General features: G+C 40.8%; 2 protein-coding genes across 2 annotated transcripts; one reads left to right on the top strand and one right to left on the bottom strand.

The window, feature by feature from the left end:
- The first annotated feature begins 554 nt into the window (after positions 1-554).
- Positions 555-19,169, top strand: map3k9 (mitogen-activated protein kinase kinase kinase 9). The gene is made up of 11 exons (XM_063498176.1): positions 555-1,208; positions 2,456-2,869; positions 8,311-8,491; positions 10,823-10,971; positions 11,283-11,458; positions 11,928-12,168; positions 14,093-14,215; positions 14,382-14,523; positions 14,654-14,766; positions 15,137-15,913; positions 16,893-19,169. Exons 1-11 carry the CDS (start codon positions 821-823, stop codon positions 17,345-17,347), a joined length of 3,159 nt encoding a protein of 1,052 aa, XP_063354246.1. The 5' UTR covers positions 555-820; the 3' UTR covers positions 17,348-19,169.
- Positions 19,170-20,805: 1,636 nt separating this feature from the next.
- Positions 20,806-24,540, bottom strand: LOC134645259 (tetratricopeptide repeat protein 9A). Its single transcript, XM_063498636.1, has 3 exons — positions 23,906-24,540; positions 23,344-23,526; positions 20,806-21,930 (listed from the first exon to the last, which is right to left on the bottom strand). The coding sequence occupies exons 1-3, from the start codon at positions 24,378-24,380 to the stop codon at positions 21,848-21,850; spliced, it is 741 nt and encodes a 246-aa protein (XP_063354706.1). The 5' UTR covers positions 24,381-24,540; the 3' UTR covers positions 20,806-21,847.

Here is a 24,540-nt window from a genome sequence, read left to right as displayed (position 1 = left end):
CTGCAAGCAGCTTCTTATAAAACGTGTCAGGAAGTGGACTGAAGCGATACACACTTGTTTTCTTTTGTTCACTCGTGGTTTCCATTCAGGCTGAGAAAACAAGTAGATCACTTTTATTGCATTTCCACTATGGAGACTTTCTAAGATATAACATTTAAGAATAGTTATAGTTTTTGCAAATAGGCTGGAATTAATTAAATCAATATAAAAGTGGGTTGCAGAATGCCAGCTGATTGGATTTCAGCTATCTATATACACTCATTCTTTAATCGCATTACTAAAATAGTGAGGGTTGTTATGTTGTCTGTTTACTTTTTGTTTTGGGGTTGTTGTTTGTTTGTTTTGTATTTCAGGAAATTGTGCATGGAATTTAACCCTAACTTGAGTATTTTGTTCTGGTTTGTTTGGTTTTCTGAAGGCAAACGACTAAATAAAAGGACACTGTCTTGGGACAAGGGTGGGAAATAAAGTGTTGTTGACGTGCCTGTGCACCAATAGGACGCCGGGGATGATTCCCACGCTGGCACAATTGGCTTAGAATAAAGACCACTGCGTCCGAGAAGTTGCAGCGATGATTGGGTGTAGGATTGTGCATTGAAAATAACCAGGCAGGAGCTGCATGTTTGATAGCAGCCAGCTGAGACTGAGGGGCGTGCGATGCAGCAGGATGGTGGTTTCCTGCAGTGTTTGTGTGCCGGATTAGCCGCTACTTAGCTCCGTGTGTGTGTGTGTTGTAGAAGCAGGGCGCACCGAGCCTCCAGCCAGCCGCGCCAGGTGGATGCGCCTGCAGTGATCCAGGTAGTCCCTATGGATCGCGTCCATGGATGTCTTCAAACCCGCTTTGGACAGTAGTAGTCCTAAGGCGTGCGTTTCTTCAACGGAAGACGCAGAGGAAGATATCTTTCGCTGGCCCACACCGGCAAATGGCATCAGCGCCGCGCCGGATACGGGACCAGCCGCGCCGGGCTTCTGGACGGCCGTGTTCGACTATGAAGCGACTGCGGACGACGAGCTCAGCCTTCGGAAGGGGGATCTGGTGGAAGTCCTGTCCAAGGACTCCCTGGTGTCAGGAGATGAGGGATGGTGGACCGGTATGATAGCAGACCGGGTAGGCATCTTCCCGTCTAATTATGTCAGCAAAGGCACCGGCATTCCGGAGGAAATACGGGCCACTTCAGAACAGCAGTACCCCGTGCCTCCTTTGCACCGTGAGTATCCCATTGTGCTTCATACTTCTGCTAATGAAATCAATGTGCTATCACTGAAAAGGAGCACAGGGCTGCAGTCTTTTCTCCTATCTTTTGTCAGAGGGGGGAAGCCAGCGGAAAACCACGTAGAGTGCTGTGTCATGGTAGGCGCAGTGCACTCCTGTTGGCCTAGAAACAGGCTGCCCCAAGCATCCTTACAGCTTCAGGACCGCTATTCATCACACGGCCTGTCAAACAAACAGTGATGCACCCCACCTCAGTTCTCAAATTACAACGCACAAAGTATGCAGGATACAAGGCAGGAAGCCTGTTACAGAACTGGAATCCTGTAGATGTTCTTAGATGAAATTTGAAAGATGTTATGTGCTTCAAAAAAATTTTTTAAGTGTCCAGAGGTGTTGCACCAATTTTGTGCAGGTGCAAGAGAGAAAGAAATCTAAAATTCTTCTCTTAGGGAAAAATAAAAGTAACTTCTGGAGGGAAATGTAGAGCCAAGGCCTCAGAAAGATACACTGAGCATAATTACAAGTAGCTATGTGTACTAAACTGTGAAGCCCTAATTGAAGATACTCTTCCTTCTTATTGGCCTTTAAGCAATAAAGATGCTCCGAACACAGGTACAAAGCCACTGTTTTTTGACTGATGACTACAAATCTGCATGTGAGCATATGCAGGTGTTTTAAGGTAATAAAACACAAATTATCACATGCTATTTGGGCAGACCAAACCACCTCAGCTGTCTTTGTTAGCAGCTGTCTCAGTCTTTGTTGGCTTTCATGTCTTCATACTGAGGCAGCTGGCCTACTTTCACACACCTGAAATATTCATCAAGGTCAGTCTGCTTACTGTTAGGACTCTACAACATGAGCACGTACAGCCTCAAACACTTAGTCTGTTCACATCAGCACATAGACCTTCTTTTCTGTATAACCTGCATTTATTCCTTCTCCAGACATTCTAGCCAGATTTTAGGACAGATGCTTATCCTTGTGTAACAGCAAGAGGGATAGTTTCTGAATTTGGGGCAGCAGGGTGGCTTAGAGCTCTAAGAAGGCCTCCTTCAACTCAGTGACCTGTTTTTAAGATCCTTGCTAGCAAGCATGTACCTTGTTGAAAAGCAAAATGGGGAAATCCTAAAGGCTGCAGACAGGTTGACCCTGACTTCTAATGTCACTGGATGGCTGTAAGTACAAATACACTTAGCTGATGTTTATGTTTGTCTCATATGTGTCTTCTTTGTTTCTCAGTTCTTGAGATTGATTTCTCAGAGCTCACCTTGGAAGAAATTATCGGGGTTGGTGGTTTTGGAAAAGTCTACCGTGCAATGTGGCGGGGTGCAGAGGTGGCGGTGAAGGCAGCACGACGGGACCCCGATGAAGATTTGGAGCAGACCATGGAGAGCGTTCGCCAGGAGGCCAAGCTCTTTGCCATGCTCAGCCATCCCAACATTATGGGTTTGCTGGGAGTGTGTCTGCGGGAGCCTAACCTGTGCCTGATAATGGAGTATGCCCGAGGAGGCCCTCTCAACCGGGCTCTAGCTGGGAAACGCATCCCTCCGTGTACTCTGGTTGACTGGGCTGTGCAGATTGCCCGAGGCATGCACTACCTCCACTGCCAGGCTATTGTCCCCATTATTCACCGGGATCTCAAGTCCAGCAACAGTAAGAGTCACCTCACTTTGCTTTTTATTACCAAGTTTAAGAACCAATGCTGAAAAATGGTGAAAAAAGGCCAATTTTCATATTGTTTGTCTGATCTGAAAAAATAGGTTTCCTGAAGAGAAAATGTTAAAAAAAATAGTATCTGGCTTTGTTCTTAGAGACATGGCTTACTATTTTATTGTGAAATATTCAATTAATTGAACAACTGTCTGTGCCTTTGATGTCTTTCATGCATAAGTTATAGCATTCAAAGCAATAAAGGTCTTTGATCCATCATATGTCTTGCCATATGTGTGGGCAAAACATGAAATATGCTGAAATGGACTTTTATTTAAGTCGATAGCATTGGTTTTCAGTATTGAGATACAATAAGGAATGTAAATGCCAAACAAAATACAGGCCAAGAAGGTTACTATCTACACCCAGCAATGCCACGATTGCAAAGACTGACATGACTTTGTCACTGATATTAATCACTGGTGCTTAACACCTCCAAACAGCCCTCACCCAAAGATATATCATATTACAGTCTTTCTGGGACAATAATAGCTCTGCTGATGCACTATTCAAGTACCACATGAAATGAATTTTGAAATGCTCATTCTGTGACCTGCACTGCTTGTATTCACTTCAGGAATGAGAGTAGAGAGGAAAAGGAGTTTTCATGTGTGTTTATGGAGCAGTTGTAATCTTGCATTTTACTCAACTGGATCCCCTAAATCCCAAGCCTATTAGTGAGGATTTGCCCAATGCTCTGTCCCAGACTGCCTATTGGAGGCTCTGACAATACATAGCCCAAGCCTCTTCCCTGCCATTGGCTTGTGCTGCAGTGATCAGCTCAGACAACGCACTTCAATAGGGTGCTTTAAAGCGTTAAAGTCAGTCTAACTGGTTACCATCCTGGGAAATTAGGGGAAAACCCATGTCCTCATCATGGTACAGGAGCACTGCAGGACACAGCAGTTGTCATTTAGCTATTTCAGAGTTATGCCAGTGATTATTTTTTCCCCCTCCTTTGTTTCTTGTGACTCAAAATTTAGTTTACCTAGCGAAGACATACATAACATGAAAGAATATCTGTTTTTCTTTAGAGACTGCAAAATCCTTCCAAAAAGTTAAGATACTATCTAAAATGTAAATAAAACTATTTCAAGCCCTATATTTAAGTTGAAACTACTACAAAAACAACACATGAAGCCATTGACCTTGATACTAGGACTGCTACAGGACTGAATTTAAGCACCAAACCAACATCCCACAGATTCTACATTTTTTTATTAGTTGTAAGGGGGGGGGGGCATCAGTCTGCAAAAGACAGAGTGGTCATATAGTTTGACAGTGAAAGAATAATATTTCTTTTGTTAAAAAAAAAAAAAGATTCAGGGGAGTTCATTATCTATAGAACATGGAGGACTTCAGAATTTGAAGAACTCTCTAGATGCACAGGAGAACTCTGAAAAATAATTGATTGGCAGCAGTCTTCTGGCTCCCAGGTAAAAATTCTGTAATGATTCCACTGCTGACTCATATCACTGTTGGCATGAATTGTAAAAACCTTGGCGATTCCTTAATCTGATTCTTTAATTCTTAATTTGATTCTTAACAATCAAACTGTTCACCTTTCAGTGCTGTGGTTTCTGAGTGAATGCCTAAAGGCCTATACTATAATGCTCAGTTATATTTTGTATATATTCTACACTGTTTCTACACAAACAGCTGCTCTGGACCTGAGGTCATTTAAGATGTACTGAGCTGAATGGAAAATTGTCCTTTTGTCTAACAAATCAAAATTTGAGCTTGCTATCAGAAACCCACAGTCATTTAAAAATAAAGTACACCCTCTGGCATTTCCAAGATTTCACATATCAGGACAAAACAAAAATATCTGGTCTTTAGCAGGTCTTAAAATGAAGTAAATATAACTTCAGATGCACATGATATATGTCAACATATTACATTATTTATTTAACAAAAACTGAGCCAAAAATGCAGATGCAGTGTGTTTAAACTAAGTATGGTCCATGAGTCAAAAGCGTGTAGAAACACCTTCAGTAATATTAGCATAAAGTAATCACTTTCCATTTGACTTTATCATTATCTCACATTTTTGGGGAGAAATTTTGGTCTACTCATTTTTTTAGAACAATGCTTCAGTTTATTGAGGTTTGCAAGCCTTCATTTATGCACGGCACTCTGATGGTCCTAGCACAGCATTTTAGTCCGGTTGAGGTCTGGACTCTGAACCGACCACTGTGACACCTTGATTTTTGTCTTTTTCAGCCATTCTGTTGTAAATTTGCTCCTGTGCTTGTCAGGTTGCATGACCCACTTTCAGCCAAGCTTCAGCCTCACATTTGACTCTCAAATACTTCGGTAAACAGAGGTGTTCATGGCCGACTCAATGACTTCAAGGTGCTCAGGTCCTGTGGCAGGAAAAAACAACCTGTCACAGTGCTCTGCAGTTGGTATGAGGTGCTTGTGCCAATGCTGTGCCTGGTTTTTCCCAAACTGGCGCTATACATGATGGCCAAACATCTCCACTTTGGTCTCGTTTGTCCAAAGGACATTATTCCATTGCAGCACAGCTTACTGTAGCTATGATACAATGCTAATGATAGCCACATTCTTTTTAGAGACAAGAGCTTTCTGCTGGAAAAACTTAAAGCCAAACTTCATTCATTCTTTTTCTGTTTGCATTACCATGAACTTGACAAGCTTGGTTAGCATGTTAAATGCTAGAGTCTGACACTGGATTCTCTGAGCATGGCACTGTCTGACCTTGGGCTGAATTTCCTGGGACATACATTCCTGGGAAGACTGGCAAATCTCTTGAATGTTTTTCAGTTGTGAATCTTTCTCACTGCAGAACGATGAATCTCAAATTGTTTGCAAATGGTCTCATTAGCCTTCACAGACTAATGGGCAGCAACAATTGCTTCTTTAAGGTCATTCCCGGTATCTCTCCTCCTTGGAATTGCATTGACATATACTTGAATGCTGCCAAAACTTCTGCTTTTATAGGGGAGATCACACATGCTATATTTGATTAGCATAACTGGCTGCTACTTACTGGAAGCAGTAAGGGTGTACTGAGTTTTTCACAGTTTGCATTTTGGCTTAGTAAAGCTGCTAAGAACCAGATATTGTCCTTTTGAAAAACCACTATGTAACATTCAGAAATAATAAGTGGTAAATAAATAAGTGTAACTGTAGAAGTTAATGTCGGTGTACTTTCTTTATGCAATGACTGTATGCTGCCATCAAGATGACATCTCCAGGGGAGGCCTTTGCTTATTCCAGGAAGACAATGCAAAAACATATTCTGCACATTTCGGGAGATCATGGCTCCAGGTGCAAGGCTAACTGGTTTACAGCCCACACCTGTGCATCACTGAAAAAAAGGGATACATTATTAAACAAAAAATACAACAAAGGGGTTCCTTAGCTGTTGAAAAAAAAATGCTTTCTGGTTCATATGCAAACATTGGTTTCACTCATTTAAATCAACCCTGACCGTTTTAAATATAAATTTGCATCACCAGGAATCCAGCAACAAACCAAATGATTTCATTAGAATTCTGATAAGATTTCAAGGCTCTAGTGTTAAGTTGGGTTTGACGACACAAGAACTCTCAGTAGATATCATGTAACTGCAGCTTTAAACTGCAGTTGAGCAACTGAAATCCTTTTTCAAAAAAGGATCAGGTTCTTCACTTTCTTCAGGATTAAGTATGATACAATTCAACAGTAAAGATGCTCATCATCAACATTATTTCTATTAGATTCAGAATGAACACTTACTTAAAATAAAGACAGTTATTCTCAGTTTCAACATTAGATATGTTGTCTGTAGAACTTTTTTATGCATAGTAAATTAAACAGAAATTAGGGCATATTTAGGTACATGTATCTGAGTTTAGTTTAGGAAATTCCCTAATGAAAAATTCCCCATTTTATTCTATAAAGTAGGTCTCTTTAACTTCCAGACAAATTAATTATAGTGATTAAAGAAGTGAGAAGTGAGACACTGCCTAGTCACACACTGCTATGGTAATGAAGGGTTTGAAGGCAGCATCATGCAACTAATCCCCCAAAAAGGCAGAAAAGTTAAGATTTCTTTTTGTAACACAGGAACTGATCTATGTGGAAGTCTCATTTTCAGTCATACTTGCAGTGTTGGCCAGATAACTGTCTGGTCTAGAGCTGCATAACTCTGTTTACAAAGAAAGTTGGGAGTTCCTTGAACTATTGCACATTCTTGGTCTCCAGAGACTTAGTGTTTTTGGCCATCCTCAAGCTTCTCTTCTAGCGTGAAGTGTACTTGGTATGACTGTTTCTACAAAACATGGTCAAAACTTGACCCATATTTTAAAAAACAGTTTTATTAATCCACCACATCCTATTTTAACCTTATATTCCATCGTTTGCTGACCTGAAACTCTTAATTTTACAACCAGCTTAACTGCAACTCTTGCTTTAATGACACATAGCTTTGCTTTTCATTCTATCCCACTCGGCAATATGCCATTTTTATATCTGTACAGTTTCCACTGCCTCTCTGGCCTCTCTGGCCTCTCCTTCATAGCCATTTGGTAGATGCTCTTATCTAAAGCACTGTGCATTACAGTGAGAGGAGCATTTTTGGCCTCCAGGGGAATCGGCTGTGTTTGTTTCATGTTGTAGTTCCCTATCAGGAGTTACTTTAGCCATGTGTTTGGTTTCAGTTTCTTTGAAAACTGCCCGTCTAGCATTAGAGCCACATGAGCACCAGATGAAGGGGGTTCTTGATGTGCACCACAGCCTGCAGACACACCCTCCACTGGGCACGGCCACAGCAGATGGTCTGGCAATGCAGAGCTGAATGGGGGAGAAGGAGCATGTGGTTAGGAGGAGTCCTGTTTGGCTTGCGCATGTTGAGATTGGGTTCTTTTTTAATGCCTAATGGTGAAAATGGGTGTGTCGCAGCAGGGTATTTGTGTAGTTTAAGCATATTATCAGTGTTTGTTTGAGGTTTGTGCTGTTAAAATACACAATGAGAACATTGTCACTGATCAAGGGTGGTGGATTTCATCTCTGCTTTACTGTAGTAGCTCACCATTTCTTGGTTTCTCTGTTTGTTCTCTCCTTTTCTCTTCTCCGCTTTTATCCTTCCAATCCTTTCATCATGGCCTCCCACCAACCGCACCCTGTTTTGTTCAATCATTACATGTCCAATTTCTTTGCGTTTCCACATGCATTGTGTTTTATCATGGGACTCCTGCTGCTGCCTTCCCCAACATTTAAACATTTCTGATGGCGATTGCTGAAACCTTTTATTTTTACGTCAATCCTCCCACCAATCTGCACGTATACCTCCCCTTCCCACATCCTCCAACCTCTTCCCCATCATGCAATTAAAATTCCCTCATCACTTCCCCCTCCTACATTGCCACCCTGTCCAGTCCTTATCCTTGAGAGGGTTGAGATGGAAGATCTCAGCAACAAGACTCTGAAGATCACAGACTTTGGACTGGCTCGAGAGTGGCACCGCACAACCAAGATGAGTGCTGCCGGCACCTACGCCTGGATGGCTCCCGAAGTCATCCGCTCATCTACATTCTCCAAGGGTAGCGACGTTTGGAGGTGGGCAGGGGAGGGTGTGTTTGCAGGAAAAAAACAGAATGCATCATGTTGTGGAACTGGTCTGAAACAGTTAAAACACCACGCACTAGAAAAAAGTTCAGCCCGGGCAGCAGTTGCCATAGTGACAAAGCACAGACTGACACATGGGAACAAGAACATTATGTTGAGTTTTATGAGAAGGGTACACAAATGCAGTGCATGTAACCGTAGCTTTATGCACTGTGATATTTTATGCAAGCTGACATACCAACGGATAGTCAGGAAGCAAAAAGATCAATTTTTAAAATATATTTGTAATCACATATCTGATTTACAGAAATTTGTACAAAGTAACACCTGCAACCCTCACACTCATAACTGCTAAGATATACTGCACATACTTAGCTCATGTGTTTTCATTTCCATATTTAGTGTGAGAGCAGAGATCTGATACGTTCATTTCAGTGTTATTTATTATGCTGAAAGTTGAAAAGGCCAGTCATCTAGTTGATTAGATGATTTAAAAAAGAATTACTTTGCAGTCATGTTTTAAGCAAGACTGTCAAGCATGTGGTGGTTTTAGCTTCTAATACATGATAATTTGTCTCCAGTGGTGTATCATTGGGTGTCTGGATCAATGGTCATACTAAATAAGCAACCTGAAGATATCAGTGGAAGGAATATTTGTCTGGAAATAATCAGCAGAATATTTAATAAAATACATAACAATGCCCTGTTTATTTGGAGAATTTAGATATCATGATTTAGCCTTATATCCTCATTTCCATCTCCATGCTTTTATTCTTAAGCTCTGCTCGAGTAACTCTGCATGATTTACAGGTCAAAGTAATTTAAATTTATCGTTTGTGCTGTCCTTTGGTGAATCCTCTCAGTTCGTGCATCTGAAATAGGCCTTTTTAGCTTCCTTCACAAACCCTTTAAACCAGCTTTCTTCTGATTGGCTGCCCTTCATTAACAGAAGGGTTACACAGTGGGTGGGTGGGTAGTCTGTGCTCTCAGCCAGAGCTGTACTCCTGAAGTAACAGTAAAGAGGATATCCCCACTCTGAGATATCATACAGAGCCAAGAGCGGTCTGAAGCCAAGTCACACCAACTCAAGCATCAGTGTATGTAAATGAGATGACAATTGTTCCACTTTGAATGTCTAATTTGGGTATGTCATTTCAGTGTGGGAAGCGTATTGGTGGTGGGTTTAGCACCGTCAGCTTTGAGCCTGCTGGTCACCTGGGGTGTTTCTGTGTTGATTTTGCTTGATCTCCCTGTGGATGCATGCGTTTTCTCTGGGTGTTCCGGCTTCCTCCCACACAAACATGTCAGGATAAAAAGTTATTTTTAAATTAGGTGTGGACAGCTGTCTGTCTGTCTGTGTTAGCCCTGTGATGTACTGTCCAGGCTGTCTCCCACCTCTCGCCTAATGAAAACTGGGATAGACTCAACCCTTCTGTCACCCTGGTTGGGAAACCACTTAAAGGAATGAATGAATGAATAAATAGACTTTAAAAATGGTTAATTTTCACAATTCCCTGACGTTATTGGATTAATAACTTGTTTGCATTATCACATATAGTGTGAGAATTGTGGGAGCCAAGACCAAGAAGTATGCATTATAAAAGTAACTCTTTTCTCAAGAGTGCTGACAAGAAAGGGGAATTATTTCTTCTTCCTAATCAATTTCCCACCCTGATGTAGCATAAACACGGATCAAATACAGTAATTCCTAAGAACAATGGCTTGTTTTGACCTGTTTAATTGCTATATAGGTGAATAAACTGTGTAGACAGTCAGTGTAGCTTGTGTCATTACTTCCAAGTCCTTCTGATTTAAATCTGTGAAGACTAACCTGTCATACACTGATCTTCACGCATTCCTGATTTATTTGATTTCTTGGTTATTTAGCTCCAGCATTAGTCACATGGATCTGTGAGCTTCTTTTCTGTCCTGTTGACATTTTCTCATTTTGACCTTTTTATATCTCACCTTGGTATTTACATGAGTGGTGCACAAATGCAGTGCCACACTAATCTTTTTTGACATTTATTCAAATAAAATGGATTTGGTGAACACTCACAGTCTCTTTCAGCAAGCATCGTACTTAACATTCATATATTCATACACACTTTTAGCTTTAGAGGCACACTGACAGATATTGTGCTAGTACTTCTGCATGTACATCAAGCTCCTTTCTCCTGAGAGCACCGGAGAAGCTGTTGATGTTTTGTTTTGTTTTTTTTAGTTATATTTCCAAAGTGAATTCATGAATCTTTCAGTTTCGGGGTTTTTTTTTTCAGCAACTGTTTTTTATGTTTTCCTTTTTTAAAAAAAATCTAAAAGTTATGGTGTGCTGTTGTGGGAGCTGCTGACTGGAGAAGTCCCATTTCGTGGTATCGATGGTCTGGCAGTAGCTTATGGAGTGGCGATGAACAAAATGGCCTTGCCAATCCCGTCTACCTGTCCTGAGCCCTTTGCACGTCTTATGGAGGGTAAGAAAAGAACATAATTTAATGTTCATGTGAAGTGTTGCCCTTCAGCTTAGATGAAAGGAATCACATATATATTTGAGATTCAGAAGCAAATATGTTAACCAGATGGCAGTTTGTTTTCCCAAACATACCACAGTTTTTCTTTTTTTCTTTTTTTATTAAAAATGAGATGGTTAACGACAAGATTCCTGTGTGTTCAGATCCTGTGAACCATAACTTACAAGCATCAAACTTGCACAGAATATTTTATTACTTTCTGGAAACGGTTAAAGAGCAAATTTGCTTGGATTGTGTTTCATCTGGTGCCACAGACTGCTGGAGCCCAGACCCTCACTCTCGGCCACAGTTCACAGCTATCCTAGACCAGCTGACGGCCATTGAGGAGTCAGGCTTTTTTGAAATGCCAGCAGAATCCTTCCACTCTCTCCAAGATGACTGGAAACTGGAGATCCAGGAAATGTTTGATCAGCTGAGGACCAAGGAAAAGGTAAAGATGAGAGGTCTTTGATGCAGGTAGTTCGGAAAATTGCTGGTTAGGATTTACAGTCATTTGAGGGGGGAAAAAGTGCATTTGTAAGGTCAGACACTGATGTTGGGTGAGAAGGCCTGGCTCACAATCTCCCCTCTAATTCATCCAAAAGGTGCTCATTTATGTCTTCAAGGACTTTGCATTGTACACTGATGCACAGTCATGTTTGAACAGGGATGAGCCATCTCCAAACTGTTGCCACAAAGTTGGAAGCATGAAATTGTCCAAAATGTTTTGTTATGCTGATGCATTAAGAGTTCCTTTCATTGGCACTAAGTGGCCGAGCCAAACTCCTGAAAAACAACCCCAGTTTTGGGATGTCCTGAGTTTTTCTTTTTCCCATTCACTGTATATACAGCTTTGTTTTTACTGTAAGTTTTAGTGTTGTTGTTTTTTTAAATTCACCTCTTGTATTTGGATTTCCCAGGAGCTGCGATCGTGGGAGGAGGAGCTGACCCGAGCGGCACTGCAGCAGAAGTATCAGGAGGAGGCGTTGAGGAGGCGGGAGCAGGAACTAGCTGAACGTGAGATCCACATCCTGGAGCGAGAGCTCAATATCATCATTCACCAGCTCTACCAGGAAAAGCCTCACGTGGAGAGCAGGCAGGGCAAGTTCCGCCGCAACCGCCTTAAACTCAAGGATGGAAACAGGATCAGCTTGCCTTCAGGTAATGCAAACAAAATGTAATACTTAAACACAAATCATAGTTACACTATACAATCTTTCACCCTTGATTGATTATAGCGAGCTGAAATGAATTTATAGACTTTGCCTGTATGTTTTGTCCCATTGTTTATGCAAATAGTTGTAATTATTACTAATTATATTTTCACTTGTTCATAAAAACTCATTCCCATCAGAATGACAAGCACAGTGTCACATGATCAATAAAGGAAATCATACTGACAAGATCTTTAACAAATGTGTGGTTATTGCTGCTTTTATTGCTCTTAGTTGGAATTTTTCTCATAAAAAGCTTTTTATATGGCCTTGCGATGACACTGAGACATTGCTTCGAGCTGTCTTCAACTTTGTCACTTGAATCAACATAGCTGGGGTGTGGCGTCACACTCAGATGACAGATAATAGCAATAGTTTCCTCATGGGTAATCACAGACTATATATAAAAGATAGGTGTCACTTACAAGCCCTACAAGTGAAGGCAGTATGTCCCAGTAAGTCCCTTTCTTCATAATAACAGAAATTCTTAAATTTTTCCCTGAAATGGAGTAAGTTGCAGGAACTTCTCTCACTGAAACAACTGAAAATGAAAACATGCTGCAAATAATTAAAAGAAAATGGGTTGGGGTATACCTACCTTTACTTGACATATATTATCTTGAAAACAAAAGCAGTTCTGACAGATTTGTATAAAAAAAAAATTACAGGGACTTTATTCACTTTCTTGTATGTTTTTAATTTCACCAAACAGCAGGACATCAATCCTTTTCACTTCTTTACTTGTCTCCATAATTTATCGTCTTTTCATTGCTCATACCGAGGCTCATACCAAGGCTACTGACGTGTGGCTGGCTCTGAGCTCTCTGAGCTCTGGATAGCTTGAAATTTAGCCACTTTTCCTTTGTTAGTGTCTCTGAAATGTTTATGCTCAGCTGGCTGGCGGTGATTTAGGTTTGTTGATATGAATATTTTTGTGGTGGTCCCCCTACAACAGGGATGTGAAATGCATTTTATATTGTGGGCCACATACTACTGACTTTGATCATTAGTGGGATGGACCAGTGAAACTACTTGATTGCAGTATGGATGGCAAATTGGGGGGAGGGTGTATTTATTAATAGAAAATCTGTAAAACTGTAAATCTGTGTACACCTTCATAATTTCAAATGCCATCCATTGTGCCGGATTGGAGTCTTTGATAGGTCAATTCTGCCCCTGGACCTCATCATCATCTTTATTTAAAAAATAACCACAGCTGACGCAAAGTGCTGTACATTGGAACTAAATAACAAAATTACAATATGTATAATAAAAGCCAAATAAAAGAAAAATATTTAATTAGTTAGTTAATAACTAATTTTATTACAAGAGAAACTAAGTCTCACTGAGGTCAAAGGCCAAAGAATAAAAATGGGTTTTAAGACGTGTTTTAAAAGTGGACTCATATTTAACAACCCGCCCTACAGTCCTATTTTAACAAACTGTCTTCTTCACTCACAATGACGCACTCACTAATGGTCATAGCCACACGCTAACATGTTGTTAGAGAGTGAATGTGCACGTGCATGAAACAGACTGGCTTGTAATCAGAAAATCGGGACCTCTAAAAATCACTCAAATCAGTGAATGTGTAAAATGAATGCATGATGTCCCTCTTTTATACAGTATCTGTGCATAATGCTGTACAACTCTGACAATTTTCAATGATTTTAATAAAATACGCACTCAATTATCAGTCCAGACATTGTAGAAATAAAGATTAATCAAAATTGTTCTCTATTACTGCTGCCAGCTATTCATGCATTATAATTCATATTACTGTCTATCGTTTTTTTGTCTTGGATTTGCATTTACTAAGGTACCGCATACACAATTAGAAAAACTAATGCAAGTCTGATTAAATATTTTAGATTTTCAGCACAAAATCACTGTGCAGGCATCTCCTTCCCATGATCGACGGAGGAGTTTGCTTAGCAGTGGTTCCAGCCCTCCCACTAGTCCACCGATGTTGCCTCGCCTGAGAGCCATCCAGCGTAAGCATAATACAGTTTTTTATTATTAAATTCCATAACTTATTTAAATCTTTTAGCAGAGCAAACTTGTTATTGGCTCGTGTAGTTTCCTTTTTTATTTGTTACTATTCTTTAAAACCCATTTTGCATTTTCCTTCTAAAGATTTAGCAATATGTCATTTTGCAGTCACGCCGGGGGAAGGTTGTACAGGTTGGGGTCGCAACACTTGTTTTCAACCTGAGGAGGAGGAAAGTGAGAGGAAGGGGTCAAGAAAGAAGGGCAGAACTCGTGGATGTGGCCCATACAGGGAGCATAGCGCTGATGCAAGGTGAGGAGACTGTATTTTTGCTGAGGTTTTGTAGAGTAAGGCTTATACTTTTTTGTTGCATTCCAATATTGGAATTGCTTCCAAAGTTAAAAGGCATGATTTGGAATACAAAACCCTTTCTCGCTCACAGTGTGAAGCCTCCCCATGAGGGCAGCCGACAACGGTCCTGCAGTGCCCCAAACCTCCGCAGATCCCCTAGACACAGCCCAGCAGTGCCTGGAGTGCCAAGCCTTGTGGAGATGGGTGAGCAGGAAGAGCGTAGTAGATCTGTTTTGTCTGACATATGCACACTCCACATTATAATAGAGGGAACAGCTGTAGCTTAAAGGTGGCAGGCTGGCTGGAAGTGAGCTATTTCACTCCCACGCAGTTCTTAGTGGTTGGCCTGGCAGACTCACAGATGTGCATGTTTGCAGCTGTATGAAGATTATGCACTTTCAGCAAACTGAATCTAGAAAGATGGAATTGAAATACCAATAGACTTCAGGTCATTTCCACTATTAAACATACACTATTGTTTCTGTCAATATATCAAGAAAGAAACTAGTTTTATGTTTATGTTGTTTAACCGATTAAATAAGTTTTATAGTTCAAACATGGTACTTTTTTTCAGAAAATGAAGACTGCTGCTTCACTACTGAACCAGGAGCAGCTCCTGGTCAGTCCTACCTCTGCATTCCCTTCCATAAGGAGACCCACACTGCTGCTGCCGTTGCTGATGGTGATGGAGATGAATACTGCCTCAGCAGTCAGGTGCCAGGAACACCACCATGCAGGAAGAGCCCAGGTGGAAGCAGACGCTCTGAACTGGTTTTGCTGGGCTGCGGGGCTCTCCTTGCAGCCGTCGGGCTGGGCTACAACTTGCTAACGTTGGCCCAACCGGAAGAGCATATCAAACCACGCTGGGAGGGCTTTTTCCACAGAACGGGGAGCCAGAGGCGAAGCACAAGCCCCCCGACGCGCAGACTATTCCGGCGGGAAAGCCCGCTCAAGCCGTCGGCACCTTCACTACCTGAACGAGGCTTACCCTCCTCATACACACTGCTGTCTTTATCATCAGTGTCTGACTGCAACTCCACTCGCTCGCTGTTGCGCTCTGACAGCGAGGAGCTGTTGGTCTGCCGCCCTGCCTCACCGCCCACACAGCCTCCTCTTCCCTCTCATGTCTCACAGCATCAGGCCATCCAAACTCCAATCAACCCACTGGTCAACACACACCTTGAGAGCTTCAAGCGCAACCCACGCCAGTCGCTCACACCCACACATGTTCCCTGCGCCACAAGTTCCTCACGCAGCCTCCGTCGAACACCATCAGACGGAGCCATCAAGAAGAGCTGCCCACCTAATAATCTGGAGCCATTACCGGAAAAAACAACATTAGAAAACACAGGTAAAGTGTTGACTGTGTTGCCATGTTGTGACTGTGAGTATGAATGGTCTGTGCAGGTTCTCAGTCATCTAGGTCTTATTAATCTAAGGAGCTTGGAAAGAAAAGCGACTGGACTTCTTTAAGTTTCTTTAGACGTTTCACCTCTCATCTGAGAAACTTCTTCAGTTCTGAAGCATGAATGGTTGTCTGTCTCTTTACGTTAACCCTGTGTCAGACTGGCAACCTGTCCAGGGTGTAACCCGCCTCTTGCCCTATGGTAACTGGGTTAAGTTCCAAGCCTTCCCCAAGTCTGAACTACATAAATAGAAGAAAATGGATGGATGATGTTTTGTGGACTAATTGGATTTGTTTTTCTGGTTCCCATGATGTCTAACATAAATGTAAGGAAGACAGAAGCCTGGGAATCAGGATTAACAGTGTTAATTAAGCATCAACACCAGCATGTTGCTATTATTATGTTGTGATCATTGCATTAGCCATTAGCTGAAAAAAAAAAAACATAAATTCTGTGTGGAAAAGACAACATTTAAACAATCATATTTATTTTAATTAAATGTTTTCTGAGTAGGTAAAACCAAAGACAAATGTGGATGTGGCTTACAAATCTGCAAAGAGATGCTAGATTACAGCTATATACTGCCTGCATTCTGAAAAATGGCTACCAGGGGGTGACACGTGTGGCTGCTAAAAGAGTTTCTGTTGCAAAGTCTAAAAACTTGCGCCATTGCTCTGTTACCTCAGTAAAAACTTTTCCTGTGATTAAGTGAATTCACAGTCGGACCTCATAATGTCTTGTTCAAGCTAAGTTGATGAGTGAGTCACAGCATTTCTGCTATGTCCATCGTTTATATACAGTCTGTAGGTAAAGCATCCTTAATCAGATGATGTTGTTTAGAATCATTTCCCAATAGCTGATATTTAATAATAATATCCTAAATTTCTGCCAACCAATTAGCAAACTTTTATTCTGCTACAACAGGTGGCTTCAGAGTTTTAAAAGAAGACTGTTCAGAGGTCCCTCGGCTGCCCGATCCAAATGTTGTCTTCCCACCAACACCTCGCCGTCGCTGTCCTCCTGAACGCCCCAAAACCTTGGACTTTGTGGCACGACCTCGGCCTTCACCACGAACGCGCTCCGATGTGTTTTGGGCAGAAGCGAGGCCCAGGGGAAACGGACAGACCCTAGGTAATGGCGACTCCCCTGCCCACACTTCAAGCACAGAGACTCCACCCACTGTAGAGTTCGGGAGAGACTCAACAGTGCTACCCACACCCATGGAGGCCCCAACGCCGTACACCCCACGCCGGAATGAAAATTTGTTGGATCAGCTGGATGAGGGACAGTTTCGAGATGGAACAATCCCGCTCTGCAGACCAGAGACGAGTCTTCCCAAAGAGTCACCTTACCGCTACAAACCAGGATTCTGGCCATAACCCAGCCTGACCCTCATTGGTCCAACACAACATGGAGACTCTACTTGCTGTTAGCTTTTGGATGACCACAAATTTGGGTCAGTTAGCAATCTGGAATTTATTCACCTTTCTCCATCTACACAGTGGTAGTAAATGCTAGGAAGATATTTACTGTGAAAACACTCCCTTTCTGGCATTTGTTGCAGCAAATCTTTAAATCTCGCATCCAAAACTGCTCAAACAAAAACTTAAAAGAATTTGAAAATATTATCTGACCCAAGCCTGCTTGATTATTCATTAGACGAAAGAGATTTCATGTGTCATTTATTTTTTTCTTTCAGCCTAAAGTCATTAATGGCTTTCACCTACATAAAGCTTTACATACTTGTCTTGATTTTAAGCTTGAGTTAAAGATTGTGCATTTAATAAAGTGCACTTTTGAAAAGCATCATGAATGTAAAGCATCAGGTTTTCCCACTGTCAAAAACCTCTGGCTCTGCTTGTCTGTAAAAGCATTGTGTTATGTGAAATCCTCTGTACATGTATATCACCCACTCCTGTTCTCATGGTAGATGGATTCCTGTTTTGTACTGACCACCTGTTGTCACCAGTCACTTCCATTATCCTAGTGATGGGGGATGTTCTAGTATAATATGTGCACTTCTTTGTATTAGCAACCTACAGTCTAGAAACGGTCTCCGTAAACTAATGTCTGACATCGTCTCGAGTTCTGTATGGTGACCATAAAGAAGAATGTCACTACCGCTTGGGTTCAAAATAGAGACCATTCCCTCTCCTGTCTACTATTTGGTGTAACCCTGCAAGAGCAGCCAGAAGAGAAACATTTCTCCAAACTAAAAAGGGAACTTTGTGTTTGTAACTATGTAAATTGTCTGCCTCATAAATTGTTGATTAGGAAGATGATGTAATGAGGGATGCAAAGTGGTGTTTAGGTTATGTGAGCCTCAGTGATGAAAGACTTCACTTTCAAGCAGGCCCTGGTGGCATGTGGAAGTTTAGCCTCGGTTATTTTTATATTTGCGTTTATTTCATTGTATTTATTAATTAATTTATCTGATGATTTATTTTTATATAATTTGTTTTATTTGCCTTGTGGGTTTTTTCTGACACTTATTAATGATTTCCATAAATGTTCTTAGCGTTTTCAGTATCTGTGCGAATAAACACTCGGTCTGTTCTGATGTTGCACTATTCAACAGATTTCATGACCACAGCTACATATCAAAATTAATTTGATGACAATTTTTAGTCATTTTATTAAATAAAAAATAACAAGGTAGCAGCTTTGAAATAAATAGGTGCTAAATGCATTTAAACTGGGATTTTCCTCAGAGATTCTACTTGTTTTAATTCCCTGGACAGGGCACTTTATAACAAAATAAAAGATATTTAGGGAATGATTTACTGTGCTTCTGCCAGAGGTTAATCCTGTTAATTAACTGTAAATCCACCACATTACAATAGAGAAACAATTATGTGAAAAAAATGAACAGAAATATTCTCTGACTTCAGTCTCAATGCCTGATTCTCTCATTTTATTTCCAAATGTTAAGTGGCCTCTTATATTTCAGCTCTCTTTATTCTAAGTGTGACCCGATGTACTTGTGTATGTGAATGCTTTTTCAGAATGTGCTCATGCTCAATGTAGAAACACAGTATTTCAACTATGGGCAGTAGTTAAAACAAACTTAAGGTGTCATGTCTGAAACGTTACCACGAATAAGCTGAACTGTTGCTCATGCTGGGAACAATACTGTTAATGACTGATTTGTATTGCACTGGAACACACTTGAGTAAAATCATAGTAAACTATTTAACTGGATCAGTATTTCTTTGTTAAGGCTCTGCATTTGTTTATGTGACTATGGGCCATGATGATGATAACACAAGCGTGTATTCACTAGGCCAGTCAGTAGCTCAAGAGTAAATTGTGTTGCTTATCCCAGTGAACTATTTTGCATGTAAAAAAAAAAATGTAGATTTTATGTGAAATGTTCAATTTATACCCAAAACATACCAAACCAACAACAGAGCAGCACATACACGCTGATGCTACTCATGATGACACACCCGATGTGCTGTAATACTCTTTGCAGCCTCCTTTGTGCATGCCTCACAATGTTCATCCAGTTTCTTAATCACTTTTCCCTCTAGGGCAGGAATGGGTGATTAATTTTCCCAAGGGGCCACATGAGAAACTGGGACTGTTGTGGAGGGCTGCACCGATAAGATAAAAATAATACTGAGTAGGATTGAGTTCAGCTTATTGGTGTTGCCCTCGACAACTGTCCCAGTTTCTCATTTGGCCCATTGGGAAAATTAATTGCCCACCTCTGATATAGGTTCTTGGTAGGGCTGGAGCTTTTAACGGGATATGCAGGATACACCCTGAACAGATCATCAGTTAATCACAGGGCAAACAGAGAGATAGACGTTTTTTTGTTTGTTGCAAGTATACCTACAGACAATTTAGAATCACCATTTAAGCTTTCATGCATATGTTCAGATTACAGATGAAAACCAATGCACTCTGATAATCCCCAACCATGTGGCCACTGGCGCTTTTGTCCCACAAACCTGGCAGCCCAAGCCTTCGGGTCTCCTCAGCTTTGTGTCAGCTTAAACTTATTATTCTATACCAGTAACTTTACTGTTCTAAAAATCTAAGAAAATAGTGGAAACTATTAAAAAAGATATACTATAAACCATAATTCTTCTCAGATGCAAGCAACAGACAGAATTAAGTACAAGCTGCTGAAAAATTACTGAGCAGCAGTTTGTTTTATGTATATTAGCATTAGCATTAAATTACAACTTAAGGAAAACGTAACTTAATATCCAATAATGTTCGAAACATGATTCTGCAATCCTCTAAGGGTCTAAATTGACCAAAAATATCTATAAATCCTCAATTTAAAACTTTGAAAAAGAAGAAAGAAAATCGAGTTTTCAACTCTTTGTTACCCATCTGCTAGCAAGTGACCAATTAGCCACCAACTTGAAATGTATTTAAAGAATCTTTGTATGTGGAGTGTTGGACTGAATATTTCTCCTAAGTGATTATGCAAACATTTTCAGTACAGTTTCTGTAGTTTTGCAAACCTTTTTTTTTTTTAAATAGGAAAGCTATCATTGTCCCTTGTTGCAGCTAATGCTACAGGATGGGCTATTGCTGCTATCCCTTTGCCAAACATTAAACAGATATATTAAAATGGTTTGATTCACATGTAACTAATGTTGATACAAGCACAAGACAGAAATCCAGCATCTAAGATCAGATAGAATAAGTTAGTAACTAGCTAGCACAGGAATTTTATTTTCCATAAAAGAGAGTAAATGTTAGTTTTATACTTTATTGTATTGTTAAAACAATCTGTGTGAATGATAATACTCTTAATATATAAAGATTTAAAAGCTGGGGCTAAGAAATTAGCCATATCAACTAAAATGGTGGAAATGAAAAGCATTGATTAACTCTTTCTGCATCCTGATACTGTCCCTCTAGAAAATTAACATTATGCTTCACAATGTCAACTACCAAGACAAAAACGTCAACTCTTTCCACCCAGCGTTGTTTCATTTATTTATTTACACGTGTGCTTTCATCATGTTTTCTCTATTCATTTAGTTAAGCTCATTAGGAAAATAAAAAAAGGAAAACTAAAGAGAAATCCAATGCTGCAGCACCACAAAAAATAATGCAATCAATAGACACACATTACAACCATACCTTTACAGTAAACAGTATTTGAAGATACAGTAAATGCTGTGAGTGAAGTGCTTCATTTTGGCATTAATAAACACAAAAAGCTCACCTCTTCAGGATATCTTCTTGTGATTTTATAAAGTAGCCTATTTACATTTTGTGATATGTCTCATATGTCTCATACCGCAGTTAGCAACCATGTGCTCTTCATGTCCTTGCCCAAGCATTTTGAGTTTTAAACCTACTTACGACTAGCACCTTTACTTCAGGTATAATTGGGAGTATAAAAAAGTGAGTTTTGTAGTGCTTTCAAAATCAAAGTATGGTGACAGAAGTGTAGGTGGTTGTTACTCATTTACTCCAAGGCATTTAAAAGACATCTTGTGCGAGGGCAGGTGCTAATTTACAGTTATACTCGCCTGCAGACATGCTGGATTCACCTTTATTGCTCCTGTCTCCATCACAAGTTATGGCCTGTATGTGCGATGTTTGGACTGGCAGTGCATCAGATTGGAATGGGTAAAACATACTCAGGATAAATTCATACTAGATATGATTGGAGGTTTGAAACACAATACCTTGTACAATTAAAAAAAAATAAAAATAAAAAATAAACATTTCAAGCACACAACAGTGAAATTCAATCACGTAACTGGCAACCAGATGCTGTGCAAGGCAAAAGCGAGCAAACATCATTTTACACCAAAACCTCCAAGCTGTGGTGTTTAAGGTCTGGGTGGCACACAGTAGGGCTGAAATTTATGACGAGAGAGAAGTCATCGGACAGCGAATGCTTATGTGGCCTCTTTCTTCTCCCTTTGGGCATTTCTCCGAATCTTCATCTCTGTCAGCTGAATATAGCGGATGACATTGGTGTCTGGAAAACAAAGGCAGGAAAAGGCTGATTTATTTCCTGCTCAGACAGGAAACGATGCATCAATATGGTCGTAAATCTTCCATTTAAACACAACTCTGTAGTACATGGAATTAAAGTAAAGCAGCTAGAAGTCATTTATACCACAGCTTTATGGAAGTGCAAAGACAAAACAAGCTCCATATGAAGATCTTGTGTATCTGCAGTGGTTTTTTGTAAATGATCTTACTACCTTAGTACATAAATAAACAAACATACACATAACAAATAGATATTAACCACATGCAGGAGGCTGTTTGCAGACTCCTCTTCATCTACAGTTTTCCCACCTGCCATTCAAGCAACAAATACACCTCTAAAGTTGTCATATTACCTAACGTGACTAGTTTTCCTGTGTTATTTTCTGTAGCTCTGATTAATGTTGGGTGACATGAATGAAGCACCCACATTCAAAAGGCCAAGGATGTACTAGAAAATCTGATTCACTGTGCGTATCTTAGGCACCAGATTTCTGCCCAATTTTATAAATAACATCTAGGGACAGAATCACAAATAGGCCAAAAGCCCACAGTGATCATTTTACTCTCCAGATACAAAAGAAAAATCTTGTAAATTTCATATTATTAATCAAATACCTGGTTCACCCTGTCAGCTTTTAGATGTGAAACATCTTCAGGAACTCAATAGAAGTCCAGCTACCTTTGTCTCAAGCACTCTGTACTATGTTAAACATGTCACTCAGTGGTTTCACTGTCATATCTGCAATGCGCTTGATATTTTTGCATGAAGTCAGTTTAGTGCCAGTCAACAGCCCTCTATTCCATTTCTATACCACAACAGTCACCTGTTTTATTTTATTTATTTATTGAAGTCCACAGATATCTCTGCAGTGCACCTGTTCATGTTCATGTGAAACACTTTTACATGATACACAAGCTACTGCCAGCTACACCCTTGTTCACAGGGGTCACCACAGCAGGTAGCTCCGCATGTTTTTTGTTTTGTTTTTTTACACCAGATGCCCTTCCTGATACAACCCCAAAGGGATTTATGTCTCCTCCAGGGATCTTTTGTTTTTGGGGCAAATGTATAAACCACTACACTAATGAGCCACTACAACACTAATGCCGTCTTTTTACCTTGTCCCAGAACTCAATTTCTTTAAATGCTCAGAGCAACTAATTTAGATATCTTCTATTTGGTCCAGACTGAAATAGTGAATCTCACCCACATTTTGAATTGCAATGAAGCATGATGAAGGATGACTCCTACTTGTTTTTATTTTATTTTCTCTACTAGTCATCTCATCACCCTTAAATGTTTTTCACAGTCAGCAAGCTGCATAAATAATGTATCGTGTATTTCAGATATTATTCCGGGGTGTAATGTTCCTTGCCATGAACCAGCAATCCTTACCTGAAGGTTCCTGCTTGTGTGACTCCTTCAGGTAGTACAGGGCTTTCTGGAAGTCTCCTAGGTGGTAATAGGCCACTCCAGATCGGTACAAAGCTTTGAAGTTTTTTCCTTCCTTGTTAAGCACTTTCAGGCAATATTCCTTTACTCGTTCATAGTTCACCAGCTCCATTTGCAAAAGGCAAGCTAGAAAGAGATTAAAAGAGGGGAGAGAGGGCGAAACTCCTGATTACACTGCAAGACCCAATGTTAGACTTGTATTATTTTACTGAAGTACTAATATGTCCTGTCAGGGACTAAAACACAGCTGATTCTTTGGTTAAATCTTAAACATATAGCAAATATTATAAGTTTGCCAAGGGGTGAATAAATATACCATTTAAGCAAAGTGATAATTAAAAAGAAAGTGAGGCGGATTGTGGGGTAAGCCTGAGAATGACTCATACTGGCAATGAATCATTCATGAGCTCTGGAGTATTCCCAGAATTTCCCTCTGCTGAAAAGACAGCTGATAAGTGGAATCTGTGTCCATCTGTGGGAAATGTATGCGAGAAACGTCTCTTACCGGCCAGGCTGTTGTAACACTCCAGCTCTGCGTTCTCCATTGCCCCCTTCTGCTCATCCGTCAGCGTGGTGGACTTGCTGATGGTCGGCAGCAGGGAGGAGGGTGACTTGGAGCTTGTGTCCGGATCCCCCAGAACCCTGCACAGCCCTTTAATCTCGAGCAGAGCCCGGTGATACTTGCCGATTGCCTCTCGGTACTTCTTATCCTTGTAGCACTGGGTGCCTTGGCTCTTAAAGTCCAGCGCCCGTCTCACGACGTCCGCTGGTTCGTTGTAGGATGGTTGTTTCAGCATCGACCCACCATGATGCTTCTGCTGCTGGAGCTGCTGCTGATATCTGGCATCTTTGGTCCGGCTGCTGCTGCTGTTAGGGGGGTGAGCGCACTGCTGGAGCCGTGGGGATCCGCAGGCGTTGTCAGTGTGACTGCCTTTGCCACCATCCACCCTGCCGTCGTGCGCAGCCTGGATCACACTCATCTTCGACGTTATTTCTATTATAGCTGCCCTGCCCGGCTGTAAATTAGCTGGGAAATTGAGGCTTTTCACTGCATCCTCTCGGCTGTATCGCGCCTTCGCCTCGCCAGTGTCGCAACTACGTCTTCTGTGTGCGCACCCCTACGCGATGCGCGCTCCTCTG

This window comes from Pelmatolapia mariae, linkage group LG16_19 (genome assembly GCF_036321145.2).
Source record: "Pelmatolapia mariae isolate MD_Pm_ZW linkage group LG16_19, Pm_UMD_F_2, whole genome shotgun sequence".
Taxonomy (NCBI): Eukaryota; Metazoa; Chordata; class Actinopteri; order Cichliformes; family Cichlidae; genus Pelmatolapia; species Pelmatolapia mariae.
The sequence above is the reverse complement of the archived record's forward strand: the minus strand, read 5'-3'. Positions and strand labels throughout refer to the sequence as shown.

Coding starts and splice junctions, on each gene's coding strand:
- map3k9 (XM_063498176.1), top strand. CDS start 821: ATGGATGTCTTCAAACCCGCTTTGGACAGTAGTAGTCCTAAGGCGTGC. Junction 14,216..14,381: donor TCGCCTGAGAGCCATCCAGC/GTAAGCATAATA, acceptor GTCATTTTGCAG/TCACGCCGGGGGAAGGTTGT. Junction 14,767..15,136: donor GCCAAGCCTTGTGGAGATGG/GTGAGCAGGAAG, acceptor ACTTTTTTTCAG/AAAATGAAGACTGCTGCTTC.
- LOC134645259 (XM_063498636.1), bottom strand. CDS start 24,380: ATGAGTGTGATCCAGGCTGCGCACGACGGCAGGGTGGATGGTGGCAAA. Junction 23,527..23,905: donor GTGTTACAACAGCCTGGCCG/GTAAGAGACGTT, acceptor ATCTCTTTCTAG/CTTGCCTTTTGCAAATGGAG. Junction 21,931..23,343: donor ACACAAGCAGGAACCTTCAG/GTAAGGATTGCT, acceptor TTTGTTTTCCAG/ACACCAATGTCATCCGCTAT.